Below are 19,390 nucleotides of genomic sequence, written 5' to 3'. Positions count from 1 at the left end.
ATAGAATGAATAGATCCAATCTATAAATGACTTACATTCCTAAACAAGACCTGTTGACAGTCTCTTTACTTGGCCTTCCTTATTTTACAAAATAATAAATGAGGTATAGGGAAGTTATAGCAATTTAATTGCAGCTATAGCCTGCAATTCAGGTGTTTTTTTTTTTTTTTTTAAGAAAAAAAGTGTAGGATATTTCCTGGAAATCAAGAAACCAATTCTGAAGAATCAATTTTAATTGCTTCTGATTTTACATTAAATATAAAACTTAAAAATGATGCAGTTTTTCTTTTCTTTGATGCAAGACTACACCAACAAGCTTTTCTCAACCTTTTATTGTGAATTTCATAAAGGAGGCATCATTTTTGGGAGGAGAGTCCAATGGGCTTATGACACCCTGTTCCTTAGAAGGCAGATAACCAGTCAGCATTTCAAGAGGGGGTCATTCTGCTTTAAATTAAGACATTCTTTTTATAAATTACATAGGACTAGTGCCTTTTTAATAGAAGATTCTGAACCCTAAGAACACTATAAATACATTTTGATATTAATATCTTCATGGGGGAAGTTGCTCTGAAGCCCTCTGTCACATTCTCCTGTTTCTCTTCCACCTATCTATATGACATGACATAGTTAGGTTTTGGCAGACATAACAAGTAGGTGATGGCTAGAGATAGAATTTTTGGAATAATTTATTTTCCATTCCATGCTTTACAGTACTTTTTCACTGTTATATCTGTCTACACCTTGAATGTCCTTCTCTGAATAATGGCCACATAATACATTGACAATGATGACTTAAAGCGTAGCCACATCCAAAAATAATACACACTAAATCTTGATTTATAATCTGCTGATGAATGGGTTGCTTCATACAATTATGAGTGGATATGGAGAGACATGGTGCCTTCTCTGTTAACTATTTTTCAGTTATCTAATGATCCATTTTGTGACTCAGATGCTTCACTTTCATTTCCTTTTCACCTTTTTCCTTCTTTTTCCAGTGCTTACTATCTTCTATATTCTTTTTTCCAATTCCCAGTATCATAAGAACAGCTGAGATATAACTCTGCCCCCTTTTTTTTTCCTCTTTTTTTAAGTTTTATAGCTCCCTCTGAGTGCTCTGAGAAGGGCTGTTTTGAGTGTGGTAGAGCATGGGTGAGTGAGATACTTGGCTTCTGGAACTCAGAATCTATTGACACTGCTACAGTTTTCTATAGTTGGGTTTCTTTGGGGCTGAGGAAGGCAATTAAGCAAAATCAGGACACAGAAACGAAAATCTGCTCTTGATGATTTTTTTTTTCCTCTGTGAATCTATGCTCTATAGTGGCCTAGCTTGGAGGAAAGTTCTTAATGGCTACAGATTCAGTAGAAAGTGGTTTTCAGGTCCAGTTACATCTGAGTTCATGGGTTACATCGAGTATTTATTATTCATAGAAACTTAACAGCAGCCTGTGACTTCTCCCAGGCTTTACTTTTAACCATTAGGAAAATAGATAAGAAGAATATTAAAAAGTCAAGGGTGACCTTTGCTCACTCACAAAACAGTGGTTTCAACTGCCTTCCAGTGTCTGTTTTCTGATAGTTCTGCCCACCTTACAGGCTGATTGGCCTTGCTCCACTTGTTTTATCCTCATGCCTCTACGTTCTGCCTCTGTGCCTTTCACTGTATTGAAACTGTCAGCTCAGTAATCTAAACAATCAGTCCAAAGTCTCTTTCCATCCTCACTTTTCCTTGTTTCTTTGCAGCTGTCATAGCTTCGCTGCTAGTGTCTCCTTGATGCTAGCGATGCCCACACTGTCTTCTAGAAAGTCTGTTCTCTTTTAACAGCACTGGGGAATTTTCTGAGTTTCCTCCTGCATGTTTGATAGTCCCTCTTTCGTTATCTCACTGTTTTCCAAAACTCAGTCTTTGGCCCTGCATCAGTTTCTCTCAAGACCATGTATTAGTTTGATTTTATGCTGCTGCTAAAAACATACCCAACACTGGGTAATTTATAAAGAAAAAGAGGTTTAATGGACTCATGGTTCCACGTGGCTGAGGAGGCCTTACAATCACAGTGGAAGGTGAAAGGCACGTCTTGCATGGTGGCAGCCAAGAGAGAATGAGAGACAAGCGAAAGAAGAAACCCCTTATAAAATCATCAGATCTTGCGAGATTTATTCACTATCATGATGACAGTATGGGGGAAACTGCCCTATGATTTGGTTATCTCCCACAGGGTCCCTTCCACAACGTGTAGGAATTATGGGAGCTATAATTCAAGATGAGATTTGGGTGGGGACACAGCCAAACCATATCAATCCATGAATGAAACAACTCTGCAAGGTCACATTTCTCTAGGGCAAGCTTGTTCAACTGATGGTCCGTGGGCCACATGCAGCCCAGGACGGCTTTGAATGTTGCCCAACACAAATTTGTAAACTTTTTAAAAGCATCATGAGATTTTCTTGTAATTCTTTTTTTCTCATCAGCTGTCGTTAGTGTTGGTATATTTTATATGTGGCCCAAGATAGTTCTTCTTCTTCCAGTGTGGCCCAGGGAAGTCAAAAGATTGAACACCCCTGCTCTAGGGGTATCTGCTCCCTGTACCTTTAGCTCTTTCTCAAGGAAGCAGGAGTTCTGCACATCTCATTAATGGGGCACTAGTTTGATTGTTCTGATGTGGGTTTACACTCCTATCTAAATCTGAATTCAGTTGTGACTTGCACCTGTAATTCCAGCTCCTCTGGAGGCTGAGGTGAGAGGATTACTTGAGTCCAGGAGTTCAAGGCTATGGCAAGCTATGATTTTGCTACTGCACACCAGCCTGGATGACAGAGCCAGACCCCGTCTCTTTCAAAAACCAAACCCTCAAAATGCCCCTGAAGTTATCTCACCTTTGATACGATGATTTTGGTGGAAATCCTGGTTATCTCCCCTCTTTCTCTCTTCCTTTTCCTTCCTATCTGCTGGTCAGAGTTCTCAGTGTCTCTCTCCCTTCCCACTGTCCCCCCCTCATCCCCACACCTTTTATTGCTGTCATCTCCAGATTCCCATCTGTCTATCAAATGTCCATCAGGGCCTAGGAGGACAGGTAGGATATGGGTGGCTGTCAGGGCAGATTGGGGAAAGGCTTCCAGATGAGTCGGCATAAGGAGAATGGGGAGGCTGTTGTGAGGAGTCAGGGTCATGCTTGCTTTGAGCATGTGGGGAGAGTTAGGGTGGGAAGGATGTGGTTGGAGAAATGTAAGCCTGGTATGGATAGGAAATAAAGGAAATCAGAAATTTTCAACAGAGGAAATGTGGTGAGAGTTGTGTTAAAAAGAGATTAGTTGGGCTTTGTAATGTAAATGCCAGTGGCCAGGAGAGGTCTAGATGGCTCTGGAGATAAAGGAGCAGGGGCCCCAGGTCTCAAGCTTGGCAGGTGGGGTGGGAGGGGGAGTTCTATGAAGAGTGTGTGGGTGGGAAGCTCCTTTGAAGAGAGTTGATGTCGGTTCTAGAAATATTCATCTTGAGATGGCGAGAAATCTGAAAGGAAAGGTCCCCGCATTTGCAGATAGAAGATGCCACAGAACTTGTATGGGTGCCCAGGGCTGGGGAAAAGGGAATTTGTGAATCATAATTGCCTTTTCAGTTTTTACTACTTTTTCCATTCCTCATGATTCATTCTTTGGTACTTTACTGCTGTCGTGTTATTTATGTTAATAATAAACCTCATTTATCTTGCAGATACTTTCCTGTTAAGCTGCCATGAAATCTTCAGACTTATTTTTCTCAGTGACAAATGATGATAAGGCTATGGCATGTCATGGTTTCATAACTTTGGACAAACTTACCTGTTCTCTGTGTTAAATACATTAAGAGAGACGTTTTGAACGTTTCACAGGTGCTAATGGTAAGGCAGCATCATCAGTTGCAGGGAATGTGAAATTATGAGTCCTGGAGCAAAACCTCAGTCCAGGATTTTACCTGAAGCTGTGAAAGGACACATTATTCTTGTTTTCCTGTGGTCCAGTTTTTTAACAGAAGACGTAGTGCTCATCAGGCTGCCAGAGTAATAATGGATCTTGGCTGTTTTATGTCTTTGTGACACTTGCTTCCTGTTGGTGGGTTGGGAGGAAGAGTGATGAGGAGTGAAGAAAGACTTAGTTTTAACTGTTACAGAAAACCACTTTCTTCTACCCTGACATGCTCAAGTGTAGAAGGAGGCCAAACCTTTTGCCTTTTGAAGGAGAATGGCTGACGGGAGGCTGAAGGCAGATTCTTTCAGCAGGAGGGATTCTGCTATTGTTGTTGGTAGCCATAGTAGGCCTTGGGTTCAGGCTGAAAGAGGCAGCCCCTCAGCCCCCTGCTGTGGGCGTGTTTACAAGGCAGAGCAGGTCTAGGCTCCCGAAGGCCTGTGGGGCAGGGTCCTGCCTGGGGCCATGTTTAGTCCAGTAGACCCTGGAGGAGTAAGTGACCCTATGCAGTGGATCATCTACCTCTAAACAACAGGTGCAGTGCTAATGCCACCAACCCTTGCTCTCCTTAGAAATGGTAAGTGGCATTTACGTACTTCATCTAAACTGTAATCCAGTTGGCTGCTCTTCGTTGTCAAAATCTTATCATCCTGCTTCCCTGCCTTTGCTGGCTATGTATGACTAAAGCTAATAACAGCAAAATGTGGTAAGAATATAGGAAAAAGAGTACTATGGGAAGACAGAGGAAGGCGTGAATAATGCAAGCTTTTAAGATACAGTCTCCTATGTTAGAGAGAGACTGATGCTGAAAGAAGTTAGTGACGAGTGAAGTTCACAGAGCTAAAGAGTTGCGGAACTGAAACAAGAATCTAAGAGGAGATTCCTAGCTGAGGTCTTTTATGAGAGCACACTGCCTCTCAGAATTTATCAGTGGAGTTGGAGAAGTGCACAGAGTTGCCGCCTCTGTATCCTGCCCTCTCCATAGACCAGACACACCCCAGGGCACATCTGGGCTATTAGGCTTTGAGGTGAGTCTTGTGAGTCCTCTCTGCCGATAATAGCTGTCTACTTGGACCTTAATAAGCTGGTTCATAAGATGCACTGTGGGCTGCCTCACCATTTCCTATGCTGTATCTGTAGTATCATATGCTTTTCCATTCAGACCTGTTTGTCCCCAGATGTCTTTAACCATTGCATTAGAACAAACTTTGGAGCATGTATCCCATAACATGTGTATATTTGTTAATAAATTATATTGATGCATTAATATGTATTTATGTTATATATTTTATGAAGCATAGAAAAAGGAAAATAAAAAGGCATTTGATAAAAATAAGTAGAAGTTTTAATATGTTCTTTCTGATCATCAGAGGATTGTTCTGTCACTTCATCCCCCTTCCCCAAAGGGACCATGTTTTGTCTTAGAAGAATAAATCAAACGTTGTCACTTTGTTAGGGTCATTTTTCTTTATTCCCATTGGTATGAGTCGTCTTCAGATGCAAACTTATATTGGTTGCCATACTTTGCTTTTTGTTCGCATGATCTGTATTCGTCAGGGTTCTCCAGAGAAACAGGGAGAGGGAGAGGAGGGAGGTAGAGAGAGAAACAGAGGGACAAAGAAGAGATTGGGATTCAGTTTAAGGGATTGGATTATGTGGTTGTGGGGGCTGGCAAATCTGAAATTCAAAAGGTAGGCTGAAAGCTGGAAATTCATGCAAGAGTTGATGTTACAGCTGGAGTTTGAAGGCTGGAAACTCAGGCCAACTTTTATCCAGAGCTCTGGAGGCAGAATTTCTTCTCCTTTGGGGGACCTCAGTCTGTGACCTTAAGCACTTTAACTGATTTTATGACACCTACTCACATGGTGGAGGGCATTCAGCTTTACTTAAAGTCTGTTTATTTAAATATTAATCACATGTAAAAAGTACCCTCACTGCAACATCTAGACTGGTGTTTGATCAAACAGTTGGGTACCACCAGTAGCCTAGCCAAGTTGACACTTAAGATTTACTGCCCTACATTTCTGTCATAATTTTTTAGCTGGGACGTTTGTGGTAGCCTCCTAGCTTATATTCCAGCTTTCAATGTCTGCTACTTCCACTTCAGCTCCTATACTATCAAAGAGACCTTTGAAAGAAAGAGAGTATTATGGGGGAGTTTGATTCCAGACTGCATACATAATAATGATACTCACTGCAATAACATATTGCTTTAGTATTTTCTAGAATACAGCTATGGTAACATTTAAAGCTCTCTGCAGTCTGACCCCTCTACCTCTCTAGCTTCACCTCTTATCATTGCCAGACTTATGTATCCTCTAGCTACCCACCAATGTACTGTTAGTCCTTCAAATGCACTTATAATTTTCCTGCCTCTATGGCTTTGTTTTGCAGAACAGGACCAGCACTAAGTAATACAAAGCACAATATGATACAATTATAGGAATAAAGAAGGGACAGTGGCAGAACAGATGTCAATGTGAATAATTGAAGCTTTTTGGATTTGAAATTACTTTCTTACGGTGAGCAGAAAGAAAAGGGTGAGTTAGATGGTGTCATGGGCAGCTTTGTGTCTCTGCCAAATTCCTCTTCAAGTGCCAGTTCTCAGCATATCAGACCGTGACCATATTTGGACATAGGGTCATTACAGAGCGAATTAGGTTAAAGGAGGTCGTTAGGCAGGCCCTAATCCACTATGACTGGTATCCTTATAAGAAGAGGAAGTTTGGACACAGACTTCTAGAGAGGTAAGACCATGTGAAGACAGAGGGAGAAGGCGGCCATCTACCGGCCAAGGAGACAGGGCTCCAAAGGAACCAGCCCTGCTCACACCTTGATCGCAGACTTCCACCCTCCAGAAACATGAGAAAATAAGTGTCTGTTGTTTAAGCCACCCAGGCAGTGCCACTTTGTGATGACAGCCCTGGCAGACCCATAGAGATGGAGAGGAGAGGCGCATGGGGAGCAGAGTGAGCTAACGAGAGGCAGTGCGGGTGCAGAGTGCTGTGCCTGTGGGCCACGCATCTGGGTTCCCACTGCTAGGTTATAGCTGAAGGTTGGCCGAGTTCCAGAATGGGTTGGACATTTGCCTGGTACTTGAATTAGCCAGCCTCTACTGGTGTGGAAAGGGGGTCTGTCATGATCTGTTTGGTCTGAAAATGAGAGAAAGGACCTTCAGAGAAGAAGGTTTATCAGAAGCAAGACAGAGCTTTGTTATTTAAAGCTTGGATCCCTTGTTAATTGTGAGGGAACAATCTCTCCTGCTCTGGAACCGCCAAGACTCGGGTGATTACTGAAGGCCCAGAAGGTGGAGTTAAGGATGCCTGGGAGAGCTGCTGTTGCTGCTTTCATTTCATGTTATTTTGCTAGACACGTGGGGGTCATAGCGACCTTCTGTTATCCTTGTTAGCTTGGGTTGACTGAGGTGCCAGCATTTCTCTTAATTTTTCTTATCTTTTTAATTAAAAAGAATATTTTTAGAGCAGTTTAACATTTATAGAAAAATTATAAAGACAGTACAGAAAATTCCCATATACCTCAAACGCAGTTTCTTTAACGAGTAACACTTTACATTATCATGGTTACATTTGTTACAATTAATGGATCAATGCTGATATGTTACTAATCCACATTTTGTTTAGATTTCCTTAGCCTTTACCTAATGCCCTTCTTCTGTTCTGGGATCTCACCTGTAACACCATATTACATTTAGTTCTCATGTCTCCTTAGGCTTCTTTTGGCTGTGACATTTTTCTCAGGCTTTCCTTGTTCCTGATGACCTTGACAGTTTTGAGGATTACTTACTGGTTAGGTATTTTGTGGAGTGTCTCTCACTGAGATTTGTCTGATGTTTTTCTTGTGGCTAGATTGGGTTATGGGTCATTGGGAGAAAATGCAGCAGTAAAGTGCCATTTTCATCACGTGTAAGGTGACGTGCACCCTATCAACATGACTAATCACTATTGATGTTGACCTTGATCAGGTAGTGTTTGTTAGTTTTATCCACTGTAAAGTCACTATCTTTGTCCCGTTTCCACACTTCACTCTTTGAAACAAAGTCAACACCCACAGTATGCACTTAAGGAGTGGGAACCATCAGCTTTTTAAACATACAAAAATTGTGCAGCAGTTTTTGAAGAGCAGGTGTGAGTGAAGGTGTTGCTGAATTGTGAGGAATGGGGAAAAAGAAAAACCCATGCTTTTGTGGTTTATTGTTATTATTTTTAAAGCCCCAAAATATTGCTGTGAGAAGGAAGAAAAATGTCAGTGGGAATTTTGTAATTTGTGGAGTAAAAATGTAGTTCAACCTTGGGCCTAGACCTTCTTCGTTGGTTTAGTTAAGACAATCAGTTCTTACCTCTTCCACCAGGACTCTATGCTGTTGTTGCAGCCAGAGAAGGAAAGATTAAAATTGTCTTTTGTTATTGAGAGATTATAGAACATAGTTTTCTTAAAAGCAGTGCCTTTCAGTTGCATTTACTGGGTGATCACAGTCTCTGTGAGTTTTTCACAGCCTGTCCTGGCTGCATGGACCATGGGTACTGTCTTCTCCTAGGTTCAGTTGTGTTATTGGTAGAGGATTTCTTGCCTCCCTCTAGTGGTCAGTTTTATAATCTCAGATTCTACTTGGATAAATTCAGCAGTGGAAAAATCAAATTTGTGGCAATCCTTATGATAATTTTTCTGGATATTTTAATATAGATGCCAAAATAGATAGTGGTTGAATTTTAGCTATGTCTTTTGGTGTTAGAACTAATTTTAAAATAAGGCAGGATTCTAAGGTGGTGAGTAATTATAACTTGATGAAAAGCTATAGTGATGAAGATTGTATTCTAGGCAGAAGGTTTACCTACCTACTATTATACTAAGAACCTCAGTGGACATTTTATTTTTAATCAGGAATTGAATTTGGCTTCTTTCAAGGGTTTTATCAGTGCTGTAGGAGCAGTGCATATTCTGTATAAACTTGAAAGCTGCAAAGCTTTATGAGGCTAGGAGTGAGGGAGGCCTCTGAGCATTGCTCGTCATTTCTTCACCGATAAAATTTTATCTCCAGTGCAGGAAATAACCTTCTTTAAGAGATTTACATCAGCATTCATTATTTTACTAGGGCTTTAAAAATGCAGCATTTTTTTTTTTCAGGTTGCTATCTATGGATATTCTTAGAAAGTTGAAGTAATTTACTAGAACTAGGGACTGACTTTGTACACTTCCTGATGGAAATACTGGGTGATGCAGTATTTGGCTATGCAAGTATTCATCCTTTGAATGAGTTCTAGTATTTGTTCCCAGACCTGGAGTTTTGCTTTATTGAGATCCAGAAGGATGACATCCAAGGAAAGATAACTGAATCCATGTGAAGTCTGCGAGTCCCTCTGGTTGTCTTCCTCCACATCAGGACTAAAACTTGACTTAAGGGGCAGCGATCCACTAAGCACGGCTACTGTTCAGAAATAGGAAGGAAAGACGTCATACAGATAACTCGTATTAAGCCAGTAGTTTATTTGTGTCTACTTGTGAGCCTCCTGTTGTGTGAAACACCATATAGAAATAGTGAAGAAATGGCTGTATCTTTGCACATTAAATGATGTGGTCTGTCTGTTGCCACTCACCCAGCTCCATCTGATCCACTGGAACTCCACTCTGTTTGGCAGCATCGATGAGGCTGTGGGGAAGCCGCATGGAATCGCCATCATTGCTCTGTTTGTTCAGGTAAACCGTCTGCTGTGATTCTCGTGTTGTTTAGAGATGCTAATTTCTAAATCGTTTTGTAAAATATTTTTTATTCTCAATTTTATTGCTTACAGATGAAATTAGACACGTACAGAGAACACTTGATAAAAATAGATAACTTGATCCTTATGGTTCATGAAAGTTCAGCCATATTCATTGGTAGAAAATAGTTCCCTTTATTTATTATAAATTTTCTTCAGAGTGGCATTCAAGGTCTTCCAAGGAATGATTTAGGAACTGTCTCCTGAAGGTAGAGTTTATTTTATTTATGAAAAAGGATTTCAGAAAATGTTTTTAGACCCTGGTTTACAGAAAAATCTACGAAAAATCAATAATAGATTACTTCACCCCTTCTTTATTAACAATTTTACGCCGAGATTACTCGAAATGCCCTGAAGGAAAACATTGATAAAAATCAGACTGGCAAAGACCTTGGCAGATATAGACAATATAACATTTAGACTTGAGCTCTGTGGTAGGCAAAGGATAGTATATAAATTTACCCAAACATATGAAAGCAGGCCACGTGCTTTCAGAGGTAAAAACTTAATCCAGTTTTTAAGGCAAATCTTCTAAATTTTGTTTTATTATATATTTGACATCATAAAAGATTTAAGAGGTGAAAGAGTGCCTGAACATTTTAGCTCTAAAGCTGCCATCAGGACCAGAAAGCAGAGTGCCAGCTCTGCATGGCTCTGGGCTCCCTCTTGGGTAACCTGGGAATAGAGCATGTTAGCACAGTGTTCTTCAGAAACTTTATTTTCCAAAGAGAGTTCCATAATGGGCCCCTTTAAACTTGTTTTTTTATGGCATATATATCAAAACTAATTGCAATAATTTTAATACATATCTCCTACATATTTCTTTATTGCTGTTTGCAAGTAGCCATCCAAATTAGACTCTTAATATTTTTAAATAAGCATCTTGCAAATATGACACATGCCACAGAATTGAAAAGGAAATCCTTATATTTTTCAGTGAGCCCTCTTCTGACTGTTTATTTCATGGCTTTGTCATAGGCAGGGACTTATATTCCTTGTATTTTATAACTGGATTATATAAATTACAAAAAGAAAGAAAAAAATCACAAAATGTTAATGAAAAACTTTTTATTATACAAATATATTTTGATAATTTTTAGTGTATTGAAGTAACAATTATGAAAGACTAACCCAGAAAAGTTAATAAAGCATCCAAATCTGAGGAATTAAGACAAGGTACTATCTCATTATTAAAAGCAAGAATAAAAAATAGGAAGATAAAGTAAACATAAGAATACAAGTAACTACATAGTCATATATAGAGGGGAAAGGAACATGTCATTTTCATCTTTGGAATTGTTAATAAATATTTGTGGGCGGAATTAGGTGTGATAACTTAGTATTTTCACTTCCCTGATTCTTAGCATGTAACAGGTGACCTGGATTTGTAGAGCCCCAGACTGAAATCCCAGCCCCTTAGAACTAATGTGAGTGTTTCCAAGAAGAAGCTACGTTATTGCAGGCAAGGGGAAGCCTGGTTAACAAGCACACTTTTTCTAACTTTCTATAAGTTTCTGTGGGGAAAAATTCAGGTTATCTGTATGCAAATTCTCAGGAGAGAGTAAAATCGCAGAACCGAGAGCAAAATTTTCATGAAGGAAGGAAGGGATGGATGGAGGGAGGGAAGATGGGCTGAAATCCATGCGTGGAGGGGTCTGGCCCTTGGACTGGAGGAGAGAAATGGGAGGGAGGAAGTCGGAGACATTGAATAGATTTTCCTTCCAAGAAGCTTGGCTGAAGGAAGGACAGATGGGGCAATAACTAGTGATGATGTCCAGTGACTCTTTTGGGCTCTGAGATCTGCCTGTTCCCCCCCGCCCCGCCCCCCCCACCACCGCCTGCTGAGCAGTAAGAGCTATCACAGACATAGAGATTAAAAATACTGGTAGAGAGGGTGTCACTGAGGTGGAAAAGTCCTGGAGGAGGCAGGAGGGCACGGGATGGAGAGCTTATGTAGATGGACTAATCTCAGATAGGAGGAAACCCAGCCCTTCTCCAAAATAGAGGGCCAGGAGGAAAGGATGGGCACAAATGGGGCCGATTCATGGGTGGAGAAAGGCAGGATGTGAAGAAAGTTCATGCTGATGACCTTTATGATCTCTGAGACACACAAAGCAGAATTATTTATAGAGCAAAGAAAGCCTGGATGTGGGATTGAGTCTTGAAATAGCTCAGGAGGGGATGATAATAGACTGGGCAGTCACTGAGGGAACCCCCCCTTGGGATTGGACACCGTAGATCATACAGGACAGGGTATGGTGGGTTGTTCTTTATCCAGGTAAAGGAGTAGAGGGTTCTAGTAAGTTGTTGTGTTGATCCATCACAGAGCAGATGACGTAGGAAGTAAAAGGATTAAAGAATGGCGAGTGGTTGGAGAGATCTCGTTCTGTTTAGCCAGTCCCACTTCTAGGCAGGAGGGGGAAGGAGAAGCAGCCACAGGGACATGTAAGTCTTGGCTCCTGGTGATCAGAGAACGGGAGAGAGGAAAGAGCTGGGGAGCTGACTGGCCTGGGGCATCTGGTCAGAGAGGCCAGTCTTTCAGAGTTGAAGTTTTCGGAATGAGAGCACATACCAGGAGTCCCCTCAGAGTTGGTTTGCTGAGGTGAATGGGGCAGAAGGCCACAGACTGAGGGGTGAGACTTAGGCCAGGGAGGAGATGGGTCACCCCCTGGATGCTGAAGTTGTCCAGGGTGGCAGCAGGAGGTGATGCTTGGGAAGGATGGTCTAGTGGGTCAGTAAGGGAGAAGGAGGGCATGGTAGCCTCAGAGGATGGTCCCCTCGGGAGGATGGCTCGAGCACATGGGTCAGATTCACACTGAAGAGAGCAGGAATGCACTGACTGTGGCTTTCAGTCTGTCTTCCTCCTGGGGGACTGCACGACATCCACTTGAAAGGCCTGCAAAAGAGCTGTGGCCTTGGGCAGACCTGAGGGGTTCAGGTAGATTGGGAGGTGGTGGGAGAGGCTGGCAGAAATGCAGAGTTGTTCTGTTCCAGAAAGTGCAGTGGAAGGTAAGGAGAGATTGAGTTAGAAGTGAAAAAAAAATGGGAGGTTCGGGGCTGAGATGCCAGGCAAGGAGAACAGACCAAAGTGGTTTGCATTTCCGGTGGTGGTAAAGGATGGCAAAGGTGAGAGGTGAGAAATGAGTTCTTCTCAAGGTTTCTGGTGGGCTCTTGGTATCTGAACAGTTGCTTGCACAATTTTAGCAGTTGGGGTGTGGAGATTATCATCAGTACTTACTTTTTGCTGGTTATAATTTCTTCATACAAAAATTTGACAAGGAAGGAAAGGAAAGAGATGGAGTAAGAACAGAGGTTATAGAGTTTTCAGGATATAAAGTTTTGCCCATAAAATAGTCTTTATAGTTAAAAGGCGCTAGTAATAGTCATTAAGTGCTATTATATGGAAAAACTATATTTGATGCTGTAGGGCATCTAGATTAAGATTAATAATGGATATGAAGTGAATAATGATGACCCAAGCTCTACCGTCTTGGTTTGATTTAATCTTATATTCAACCCTATCATTTTTATCCTCCCCATGAGGATTTTATTCCTCCACAGGAGGATTTTATTCCTCCCTATGAGGAAGTGGAAGGATGTAAAGGTTAAATACACTTGCTTAAGGTCAACAGCTAAGAGGTGGCAGAGTAAAGATTGGAATCCAGGCAGTCCATGTGCAAAGTGAGCCTGCTCCCCAGCTGCCACATTGAGTGGCCTTAGTGTTCACATGCGGATGCTTCAAAGAGTTTACAGCCCGACAGGAGATGCCTGAGATGAAAACACACCTCAAGTGCAGACGTAGGCCTCCCAGTGCCATAGGATGGTTAAACCAGTGAGACAGAGAGGTCCATTTCTCCTGAAGAATGGGTAATGACTTCTGCCTAAAATTCCAGGCTGCTGCACCCATAGGTACATATGCATTAGGTTTTTAATTTTTTTTAACTTTAGAAAATTTATTTTCTGTTTTTAGAGCCTAACTCAGGAATAATTGTCGATGCCTGGAAAATAGTTCATGTCTTGATTGTTTAGAGCTGACAGGCTATCATAGGTAGAGCATCCTTTTCTCATCTCTCTCCTTTCCCTTTGGATGCTCTTTCAGCTGGCATGTTTTGCAATTGGTTAACGTCAAGAGAAACAGAGAATGTGAACATATTGACAGCTATTCTGGCTTCTCTTAGTTCGTTCTCCAAATATCTATGTGGAAGGAGAAAAGCTGACAAAAGCAGTGATTGCTTATTTGAGATTCTGAGTGATCTCCATTATTCTCCTCTATTATCATGGACCATTGGAAATTGGTCAGATTTCACTTAAAATTTTTAAAGGCGAAGTCAAGAATATTAAATATTAGAATTTTTGGGGGGAGCATTTTATACGCTAATAATATATAGTGATACGTTTTTGAAAAGAAGGCTATGAAAAGCATATTCTTATTTATTTAAGAATCGAAAGGTAGGCCAGGCGCGGTGGCTGAAGCCTGTAATCCCAGCACTTTGGAAGGCCGAGGCGGGTGGATCACAAGGTCAAGAGATTGAGACCATCCTGGTCAACATGGTGAAAATCCTGTCTCTACTAAAAATACAAAACATTAGCTGGGCATGGTGGCACGTGCCTGTAATCCCAGCTACTCAGGAGGCTGAGGCAGGAGAATTGCCTGAACCCAGGAGGCGGAGGTTGTGGTGAGCCGAGATCACGCCATTGCACTCCAGCCTGTGTAATGAGCGAAACTCCATCTCAAAAAAAAAAAGGTAGTTATATTTTTATGTCTAGTAGTAAACACAAAAGATCTTGATTTTGGTGAATTTAACAGCAAAATCACCTATCTGCTTTGTAAGTTAATATAATTTTTCAGTATTGTTAAAACCTTTATAGCAGTGATCTATACCTGCCAAAAGTTAAACATGGAAGGGTTTGAACATGTACTGAGTAGTTTTAGTTCAAAAATATCCTCGGTCTTTTTATATAACAGCATTTTATAATTTGATATGTATAGCAAAGTGAGTGAGTCCTATACATAGTAAGAAGAATTTAGAATGAGTTTCTGGACATTTACATATCTAATACTTTATTATACTAGCTTCCTTTACAACTTTAATTACCTTTAGTAGATACTGACCTAGTTATTAATAAAAGGCCATTTAATTAGTCCTCAGAAAGGACATTCAGATGGACTGGAGCCAAGTTCTGTTCATTTTTTTGAGTTTAAGCTAAACACTTAAAAATGCCGTGGTTATGGTTTATGCTTTATATTTTTCAGATAGGAAAGGAGCATGTTGGCTTGAAGGCTGTGACTGAAATCCTCCAGGATATTCAATATAAGGTAAGTCAATATTTAAAATAATACAAAAACGCTGCCTGTGTAGGAGGTCCCTCTGACCACCTGTGGGCTCAGTGCTGTGTTAGAAGGACTCACAGACCTCAGAAAAGCTGCTGTCCTTGTGGTTATGGTTTATTACGGTGGAAAGAAACAGATTAAAAAGCAGAGGGAAAAGGCGCATAGAATGAAATGCGGGGGAAACCAGGCACAAGCTTCCAGGTGTTGCCTCCCTGGGGAATCACATGAGGATGCCCCTGATTGCCCTAGCAGTGATTGGCCACAACATGTGTAAAGTGTTGCCAACTACGGAAGCTTACTCTAGCCTTGGTGTCCAGAGATTTATTGGGGTCAGTCATGTGAGCACAAAATGCCTGCAACATAACTGACCTCAGCTGCTCAACCTCTAGCAGCAACCCTCTCCCTGCCCTCTTCACCGTAAGTCACATTGTCAGCACCAGCTTCTCTGTTCCAGTTGGTACAGTATGTCTCAAGGCTGCAGGCATGTAACAACAGGAGTTCATCATAAATACAGCATGGCCCAAGGCTGCAGGTGCACAGAAACACTTTTATCGGGTAGAATATTCCAAACTCAGAGGTTATATTCCAGGAGCCAAGAGTTAGTCCTGAAGATAGGCCTTGATCTGGGATGTTCAGGGTTTGAGCAACTCAGGCCTGCTGGGTTAACCCTTTCCTACCTGCATGCTATAGGAAAGTTGTATCAATGAAACAAATACAAATTTGGGGAATCATATGTCAAAGCATTTATGTTAAATAAATTTTAAAAAGAAATCAAGTACACCTATGTGGTAAGTTAATATACAAGAGAAGCTTCTGTGATCAACATGCCCCTGCAATGAAACGGCCCAGCATTGCTAGGAAGCCAAGGCCAATCTCTCTTACAAGCAGTTCCTTTTTGCCTTATGCTTAGTGTCAGTTGAATGTGAGTGATCTTGGGGACGGGAGTAGTCTAGTCTTGTAGGGCTGCTGGAGATACAGAGCAGGAATTGAACTTGATTGCAGGAGATCCAGAGACCCAAATTCACTTCTAAGAAAGATCAGTTTGGGAATCAAGTTGGATTAGTTTTACACTGACACAACCCAGGGTATACTGAACCAGGCAGAACCTTCACTGAAGGTCTCCTGAGTAGGTTTTTAATGAATCCAAGGGAAGCCCAGTCCAGACAAAAGAAGCCAAGAAGAAGATGGTTGAGGGCACGTTTTGACTTGTATTTGTATAATTGCAATGGGCTGAGAAAATTTATTATATCATCTAACCACACCAATCACTGTGGAACTCAGGAGGATTGGGGAGGCAAGTAAGCTAGAGTCTTTAATGTGTAAAATGGTCCCAGGAAATCAGGAAGGGACTTGGAGGTGATGCAGTAACTTTCCCTGTTGCATCTGTATTAATACAGTAATCTTTTTTTCCCCTGTCACTTCACAATTCTTTTATGACTGATCAATACAGTAATCTTTTAAGAAAAATCCGATTCACTTGATAGGACCAATTGCCTCTAAAGTCTAGGCAATTTAAACGACATGATTTAAAATGATGATATTAAATGTCAATTGTTGAATAAGGGTACAGATGATTCCCCTGAAATTTAAATTTAGCTTTGATAAACATTGACTGGAACAGAATATTTCCATGTGTTTTAGATCTCCCTTTCCAGGTGAGGAGAGCATCTAGCATAGATCCCAGAGCTGAAGTACCAGATCCAAATAAGACAAAACAGGAAGCTGGAAGCCAGGTTGTGATGCCGAAAAGGTGAGGAGATGCAATGAAATTAAGCAGGAGGAAAGGCAATTTGAAAATTCCCCCACCCAGGGTTCAGGCATTTTACGGTAAGAATTTAGCCCAGATCTCTGCTATGAATTGTGCTCAGAGCAGAAAAAGTAACTGACGTGGGGGCAGATGGGCACCAATTGTAGGTTCCTCACCAGGACTTACAGGGAGAATTGAACTATGGTAGCAAAGAAAATAGCCATAGAATCAGAGCAGGAACCAGGCGGTATTACTTGAATGAGTAGGTAGAAGGAGACACCCACAAATCTGTGGGACCTCATGAGGCCATTCATAACAGACTTGATTCTATATTTTTTCTAATACTTTTTTTTAATTCTAAAATCTAGAAATACTACATTAACATTGGGTACATATTTTTTTTTTCTTTTTCAGGGGAAGTCTAAAACAATACCTTGTTTTAATCCTAACACTTTATTACCAGGTGAGTATTTATCTGATTCATTAAAATGAATTTTAACTGTGGCTATAGTCACATTGTTTTCTGTAGGCTATATAAAACTATATATATTTAGTTAATAAAATTTATTTGCAATTTATATTCTCTTTAGCAGATACCATTTCCAGATTACTCTTAAATGTGGAAGTAAACCGTTTGAAGTAATAAAGAGACACTTTGCCACTAGTTCCATTGACCCATCAAGAACTTTCTTAGGATTGTCATTTGTAAGAATTGCTACCTCTGTATAAAGCACCAGTATAATAAAATAACTGGCTTGGTGTGGTGGCTCACCTTTGTAATCCCAGCTACTCAGGAGGCTGAAGCAAGAGAATTGCTTGAACCCAGGAGGTGGAGGTTGCAGTGAGCCGAGATCACATGATTGCACTCCAGCCTGGCTGATAAAGTAAAACTCTGGCTCAAACAAACAAGAAACCCTGATGTACTTCTAAGATTGCTCAGTAGAGTTCTTAATCTTTACAGTAAAATGAACTTTGTATCTAATTTTATAAGATTACCTCTCTGCAGTAACACTATTATTATTCTAACTGTATATGTGTGCAGGTAACAATTATACATAAAATACTCAGAATATGATTTAAAGGTTGTTGTATATAAAATTTTGGTCTTCACATTTCTCTCCCCAAATTATGTGTTGTCTTGTAGTGTTTCAAAAAAAACCAAATAGGTTGATGCATTGTATCTCCTGTTTTCTACATTTAATTGCTATACAACAAACCAATTTCTATGATATGGTAAACATTTATTATTATTTAATCATAAATCCCTCTAATGCAGAGCTAAAGGATTTAATAAGAATTATTCATTTTGTTCTTTTGTAATATGATTTTGATATTTTGCTGTTGAAGAAGTAGTATAGAGGTAGCTAGTACTGAATGGTTAAAAATACAGGCTTTCAGACAGATGTGGTGGCCCCCACCTATGTAATCTCAACACTTTTGGAGACTGATGTGGGAGGATTGCTTGAGGCCAAGAGTTTGAGGCTAGCCTAGGCAACATAGCCAGACCACGCTCTAAAGAAAGGAAAAAAAAAAAATGCTGGCTGTGGTGGTGTGCACCCATAGTCCCTGCTTGGGAGGCTGAGGTGAGATGATTGCTTGAGCCCAGCAGTTTGAGGATGCAGTGGGTCATGATCACACCACTGCACTCCAGCAGCCTGGGTGACAGAGCCAGACCCTGTCTCTTAAAAAAAAAAATACAGGCTATGAAACCAGACTGCCCAAGTTCGAATCCTGACTGCCAGTGATTATTAGCTGAGTGACCTTAGGCAAACTACTGATGTTATTATTCCCCATCTGAAAAATAACATTAATAATACTACCTATCTCACTGGTTTGTTGTGAAGGTTAAATAAATTAATGTAAATTGCTGGCACATTGTAAACATTCAATAAATATTAGCTATCAATTAGGTAAATCCTTTAATAAAGTGAAAAAACTCAAAATATACGTACGCTTCTAAAGTGCTTAAACTTGACAGTATATACCATAATCCATTGATAGAAATCACTGTAAATAATAGAGAATTCATCATGTTTTTTATCCATTACTTTCTCCAAATGAGTAGTTTAATATTGTGGGGCTCTAATTTGAAAATGACTTCCATCTTTGAAGTGTCATTTGGACAGTTTGTAATTTTGAAAATTGTTGTTGGAGTCATCAGGATTGTTACTGATTCACTTGCCTTTTCATGACACGTCCATGTGGCCGTGTAGACCCTCTGCTGCGGGATTACTGGGTGTATGAAGGCTCTCTCACCATCCCACCTTGCAGTGAAGGTGTCACCTGGATATTATTCCGATATCCTTTAACTATATCCCAGCTACAGGTGAGTGTGTTACCTTGAATCTTTCAGAGTGAAGTTCTGAGTTAAACATTGTTTCTGAGAAAGGAAAATGCCTATTTATGTTTTAGCTGCCTTTAGATCAGTCATACCTTTCCAGATGAAAGTTAAATGGCTTGAACTAGTGAAAGTGATTGAAAGGTCAAGGATGGACAGAACCCAACACTCATTTATGTTTTGTATTTCAAAAGTTAGTTTTTAGAGAGTTAATAGAAATCACTGAAGGAGGAAAACTTTTGATTAGTCTAGTTATTTCT

General features: G+C 40.5%; 1 protein-coding gene across 2 annotated transcripts in view; it reads left to right on the top strand.

Annotated features, from left to right (window-relative positions):
- The window catches only part of CA8 (carbonic anhydrase 8), a 98,899-nt gene that overhangs the window by 43,862 nt on the left and 35,647 nt on the right, over positions 1–19,390 (top strand). For both annotated transcript variants that reach the window (XM_003935519.4, XM_074386675.1), the window contains exons 4-7: positions 9,556–9,651; positions 14,968–15,030; positions 17,207–17,255; positions 19,006–19,118. In XM_003935519.4, coding sequence (XP_003935568.1) covers positions 9,556–9,651; positions 14,968–15,030; positions 17,207–17,255; positions 19,006–19,118 — 321 coding nt within the window. The remainder of the gene's footprint in view (positions 1–9,555; positions 9,652–14,967; positions 15,031–17,206; positions 17,256–19,005; positions 19,119–19,390) is intronic.

This window comes from Saimiri boliviensis, chromosome 15 (genome assembly GCF_048565385.1).
Source record: "Saimiri boliviensis isolate mSaiBol1 chromosome 15, mSaiBol1.pri, whole genome shotgun sequence".
Lineage (NCBI taxonomy): Eukaryota > Metazoa > Chordata > Mammalia > Primates > Cebidae > Saimiri > Saimiri boliviensis.
Note: the sequence above shows the minus strand (reverse complement) of the source record. Positions and strands in the feature narration are given on the sequence as shown.